The sequence below is a fragment of the Nematolebias whitei genome, chromosome 1 (assembly GCF_014905685.2).
Source record: "Nematolebias whitei isolate Nwh7 chromosome 1, NemWhi1, whole genome shotgun sequence".
Lineage (NCBI taxonomy): Eukaryota > Metazoa > Chordata > Actinopteri > Cyprinodontiformes > Rivulidae > Nematolebias > Nematolebias whitei.
In genome coordinates this window covers 88,292,168-88,297,718 of record NC_056498.1, presented here as the reverse complement: position 1 = coordinate 88,297,718, position 5,551 = coordinate 88,292,168, and the positions used below count along the sequence as shown (strand labels likewise).

Genomic DNA, 5,551 nt, shown 5'->3' with positions numbered 1-5,551 from the left:
TATATATATATATATGTATATGTGTATATGTATATATGTATATGTATATATATATATATATATATGTATATGTGTATGTATATGTGTATATGTATATATGTATATGTGTATATATATATATATGTATATGTGAATGTATATATATATATATATATATATATATGTGTGTGTGTGTATGTATATATTTATAAAGGCATTTTAATCCCCCACACTCTTGCAATATTCTAAACAATGTTTCTAAACTCTAAAGCTCTAAAAGAGCACAGAATGTCATGATTTCAGCTCCCTGCCTCCTCTGCTCTTTGCCACCTGCATGCGCTCTTGGCCACGCCCATTTCTATGTTGCACAGTGAACAGTTGATCAGCTGCAGCAGGAAGTTTATCCTGCAGTATGGGCTGCACAAATGTTCAGCAGGTGCTAAATAATTAAAATATATATATTTTAAATAAATTTTCCATGCTGATCATCCATCAATCAGCCAATTGTCTGTCATCATGTCCAATCTTATTTTGAAATACCGCGATAGAGCGAGTCTGCGATAAATGAACTGCAAAGTAGTAAGGGACTACTGTATATAATCAGAGTGCTAGGATGTGATTATAAATAATGCATATCAGTTGTCCTGAAACTTCAGTGATTATGGTTATCTTATGTCTCGTATAGAAAAACCTTGGTTTTTATATTTTCTTGTTTAATATGGGGTGTACAATAACACTTCATAAAACCTATTAACCACAGGCTGCTGACAAACAGTTAGCATAGATGCTAACATAACTTTGAGAACACTATAGAAAGCTAACAAGATTAGCATTGTGTTTATCACTGGTAGTTTACACACAAAGCAAATATTTCAGTGTCATTTTTAAAGTCACTCATGTTCTGATAACTTCAGCTGTCACAGACAGACGTGCACTTGATTCTTGAGCGGAGAAAAGATGTGAAAACAAACAGCATTACTGCAGCATGTTTCTAACAGGAAGCTACGGTAGCTCTACTAGGACAAACTACACCCAGCAACAATTCTGTTGAAGTGGCAGCACAGGTTAACATGAACAAAATTCATTTTTGACTTTTGAAAATGAATTCTGAATCTTTCACATCCACAAATCACCTTAATCTGTGAATCTAATATCAGTGTTTTGAGAGCTTTTAAGTCTTCCTTCATTTGAACATTATCTGCCTCGTTTGATGAGTCCTGATCACTTCCTGTTTCTGTTTGTTTTTAGCTGCATGTCGTAGACGGAGCCTTGCTGCGATCCAACCCCCTACTGGTGATGGAGGGAATCCAGCGGTTCCTCGGTGTTACTCCTGTCTTCAACTACACACAGGCTCTAATGTTTGTAACACTCACATGCGTCCTTCAGACCAGAGCATTCACACATTTCTACACTACACAAACGTAACTTTCCGGCTGTCGGAGGTATTTTACTGCTTAACTCACTCAAGTAGTGCTGGGCACAGTTCTGCTAATCCACTAATCTGCTAACAGCGAATGGCAGAATAAATTTTTTGTTTAGCAGATTAAGTTTTCTCAAACTTTGGAAATCGTTAGCAGAATTAGCTTTCGCTAAATTAGGTTTTGCCAACTTTTTAAAATCCTCTTAACAAAATTCACACGTTTGTTCTTGTCTGTTGTGGGCGTGTCTCAGAGTTTGTGAGGCGCTATTGGCTTATTATGTGTACACTTGACTGGTCGACACAGCTTCAACTGGAAAGAGACAAAGATGTGTGATGCAGACTGAGCAGTTTAGTGTTAGCTTCCATTATTTTATTTTTTTTACCTGTTTATCAGCGTTAGCTAAGCTATTTCACTATTTAGCTAGTGAAATATGGGTTAGCGAAGGTAACTTTTTGGTTAGCTGTTCCCACCACTGCACTCGAGTGTTTTTCAAATAGGATTTTGTCTTGTATATTTAAAATATATCCTGTGAAACATCATAGTAACAAGAATTGATGCAGCACTTTTTGTTGCTGGGACATCACAGGATCTAGAATACTAATGTGCAATGACACTGTCAAAGATCTTAGTCCTAGGAATAATTTCACTTTCTTTTGCTGTAAGAGCGTTTATTTAGGTACTTTAAGTCACCAAAGAGTCCAAAAGACAGCCTACTTCCTGTTTGTGGACTGTTTTAAGTTCAAAACGATCCCATTCAGGAAGCAGTTCACGTTCACACAATGACACACCGTCACACTCCCAGTTTGGAGCTGGAGAAATTCTGCCTTCATCTTTATCTCTTCACAACTTCAACTTTAAATCCAGTTCTGTTCACTAGAGGTGAAAAGTCAAGTGTCACCTCAGACTGAAGTGGTTATTCTGCTCGGTGGTCTTTACAGAACATGTCCAGAAGCTGTTTGGTGCTCAGCATCGTGATGAACCTCTTTGTTTCCAGGTATGACGACAGCAAAGGGTTCTGGTGTCAGCGAGTGGAAGGAGGTCGAGCCAAATGTCTGGGCAAGAGTAAAGGCAGGAAGTATCCAGAGATGAGCCCTGAGGTACATCATGGACAGCACGGGTCTTTAATGTTCTGTAGAACATGATGGTTCTGATCCGTTCTGCTCTGTTTACAGTCCCGTGCCTTCCTAGCAGAGTACTACCGTGACCACAACATCGAGCTGCTGCGTTTGCTGAACCGTTTGGGTCAACCACTACCGTCCTGGCTTCGTCAAGAACTCCAGAGCACCAGCCGAAGTTGATCCGGTCAGATCTGAGGCGAAGACGATGTTTGGCTGTGGATTAGATCGTTCTTCCTGATCCGCAGTCGACAAATACCACTTACTCTGAGGGCTACGCTCGAGCTCATGGTACCAGTGCTCCTGTTCACTGGAAACAAGAAGACTGGACAACATGAACTCGTCAGGGTTTAGGGTTCCTATCAGATTCACGAGGACTCCCTCTTAATGCGTTGCTAACTTCCTGTAAACCCCAGCACACGTCGGCCTGTGTGCCGGACTGGGCCGACACCACACACCAACCAGGAACTACCCAGTGGGTCATGAGCTTTAAAAACAGAGGAGTCAGCCATGATGCGAGACTGTGGCGTGGACGAGGCACGTGTAGAGCCTCATCCACGTGGTCGCTCCTACAAAATGATTGTAAAGGACGAGGTTCAGGTGAGAACATCAGCAGCCAGCAGCTTTAAGCAGACTGTCCACGCAGAGCCCTGATCCTGGTCCACCTTTCTCTCTGAAGAGGCAACTTGTCCGGAAGCGACTGATCAGCACTGAGCCTGGGGGGGAACACGGCCCCACTTCATATGGAACTATACATGTAGACAAAACAGACCAACTGAGACTCTCCCACTGGTTTATCTGGGTTCTACTGGTTTGCTCATAACACCAGGACCAGTCTTCAGACCAGGGTCCTGGAGGCTGTAACCGGCCTGTGGACACTCTGCGGTGATCTCATCTTTACACACACCAGTCTAACTGACAACCATCGCTGTCAGGGTGATTATACTGAAATGAATTATCAGCAGGTTTTATGGCTCAGCCAAAGCCCAGTTCTGGTCCAGTATGTGCGTCCTACACTGTGGTCCAGGAGATTCAGTCCACCTTAAGAAAACATTTCTATCAAGGACGTCAAGTTAACGAGTGCCTGAATTGTCTGATGAAACTTTGCGAGCCGGCAGGTTAGTGTTGATGAAGGAGTTGTTCCTTTTAGTCGGAGTCAGATTTTAATAAATGTTTGAAATGATGAAGCAGCTTTACCTCCTGGTCAGTGATGGTTCAGTTTAACCTCGACTGTGGCTCCAATGTTTTATCTGAAGTGTTCTTTTCTTATTTAGATAATAATTGAAGTTAGAGTCAGATGTTACGTGACGTTCGCTCACTAACGTTGACATTTATGTTGGCGCTGATTTTCAGTCCTCGCCAATCCCAAGCAAGAACTTTAGTCTTTTTTTAAAGACAACTCTTGTTTTTTGAAGACGTTCTCATCCGAGGAGGTTTCTCTGTTCAAATTGAAAATTGTGTTTTGAAGCTTTTAAGCTGCACTGAGTTGTTCACGGGAGCAGAACTCCCATGCAGATCACAGTCCTGGTCCTCTCTCCTGAGGGTCCTTGCCTGGTCTACATTAGAAATGTGGTGGTTCCCTGCAGGAAGGTGGAAACTGGACTACAAATGAAGGTTAGAATCAAAGTAACATTTTAGGTTCTGGAAAACTGAAAACTGGGTTGTCTTCATGGGAGCATTTCTTTTTTCCAAGTACTCAGAAGTTTATTTTTTCTGCCTTGTGTCCACATGGAAATGTTCAAATAGTTTTTTTTTCCAAAACTGGTTCCAGAGAGAAAAAAATCATGAAATGCAAACCTTGTGTTTTTGTGTGTAGACGGCCTAAACGCCACCTTTTGAAAACGATGCCATGTCTGTACTGAGGGCGCTTGCTTCTTCCTCTGGTTTCCATTTTGTGCCCACAGCTTCATGCTCCAGCTGCTGGTTCTGCTGTATCGTCATGGCAGAGTTACAGCGCCACATACAGGCCTGGCATAGCACCTACAGCGTTTTGGATTCTTTTCAATTCCATGTGGATGAAGACGTTTCTAGAAAGATTTACAAGGATGTTTTTTTTTTTGTTTTTTTTTTTTTTAGAAATTACTGTTTTTGGAAGAAAAAAAACCTGTTTCCATGTGGACGAGACCTCCTGTGTTGTTTGACATAAACAGCTGTTTCCCTGCACTCGGGACAGATTTTTTTTCTCAGTTTGCATTTTGAAAGTCTGGAGCTGCTCACATGTTGGCTTGAATTTCAGAAGTTTCTTAGATGAGAAGTAAAACCCCTTCAACACTTCAGAAGTCCAGTCACCTTTATGGTGAAAAACTTGACTTTGCCTCCTGTGATAACGAGCTCTTCCCAAGTTTTTAATGAGTAGTCATGAACCTGACGCTGTAGGCCATAACAGTTCTTGTTCAAGGAATGTTTTACTCTGATCCTACCAGGACCACAGGTAGAGGGGCACAGACCTGGACCAGATCTATGAACCTGAGCGGTGGTCACAAAGTATTTAAATGAGTCAGTTATATTGTCTTGACTATGATGCAAGTAGTTAAAAAAGTTAAACATTTGTATAAAACAGATTTGGCTTTCTGCGTTTCATGCATAAAGTTTAAAGTCTTGTTAAAAAGAGCTTCTGTTCAGCACTTTGTGGTTTATTTGAATAAAGGTTAACCCTTTACCAGCAGGTTTACACAAGTCCTGTATTCCTAATCAAATGAAATCGCTCCTTTTAGGATAAAAACAACGTAAGCTCGTCATCGTAGCTACATGTTTCCACGTGAACCTTAAAATCAAAGAACAATGAATTTGTCTACAACAATCACCTGGGTCAAGAAGACGAGCTACATTCTTGTATTTAAAAAAGATTTAAACCTAAATTCAACTCCAACATTACCACTCAAGCCATCGGGGGACAAACAGACTGAAGGGCCAGTTCAGAGACTTAACAGCTGCTGCTTCCTGTTCACTTCTTATTTTTTTAAATTAATGTCAAAAAGGCTAACACTGTATTATCTTTAATAAACGTAGAGTTCAACACAGACCAGAATGTCTTGT

The 5,551-nt window shown here is 41.0% G+C and overlaps 1 protein-coding gene across 1 annotated transcript; it reads left to right on the top strand.

The window, feature by feature from the left end:
- The first annotated feature begins 1,235 nt into the window (after positions 1-1,235).
- LOC119420680 (bifunctional heparan sulfate N-deacetylase/N-sulfotransferase 4) lies at positions 1,236-3,257 on the top strand. The gene is made up of 3 exons (XM_037688111.1): positions 1,236-1,337; positions 2,395-2,497; positions 2,573-3,257. Exons 1-3 carry the CDS (start codon positions 1,276-1,278, stop codon positions 2,696-2,698), a joined length of 291 nt encoding a protein of 96 aa, XP_037544039.1. The 5' UTR covers positions 1,236-1,275; the 3' UTR covers positions 2,699-3,257.
- The last annotated feature ends 2,294 nt before the right edge of the window (positions 3,258-5,551 follow it).

What these genes read in the sequence shown, in the direction of transcription:
- LOC119420680 (XM_037688111.1), top strand. Translation starts at nt 1,276, where the DNA reads ATGGAGGGAATCCAGCGGTTCCTCGGTGTTACTCCTGTCTTCAACTAC. An exon ending in AACTACACACAGGCTCTAAT is followed by an intron (nt 1,338 to 2,394) that starts GTTTGTAACACT and finishes CTTTGTTTCCAG; the next exon opens with GTATGACGACAGCAAAGGGT. An exon ending in ATCCAGAGATGAGCCCTGAG is followed by an intron (nt 2,498 to 2,572) that starts GTACATCATGGA and finishes CTCTGTTTACAG; the next exon opens with TCCCGTGCCTTCCTAGCAGA.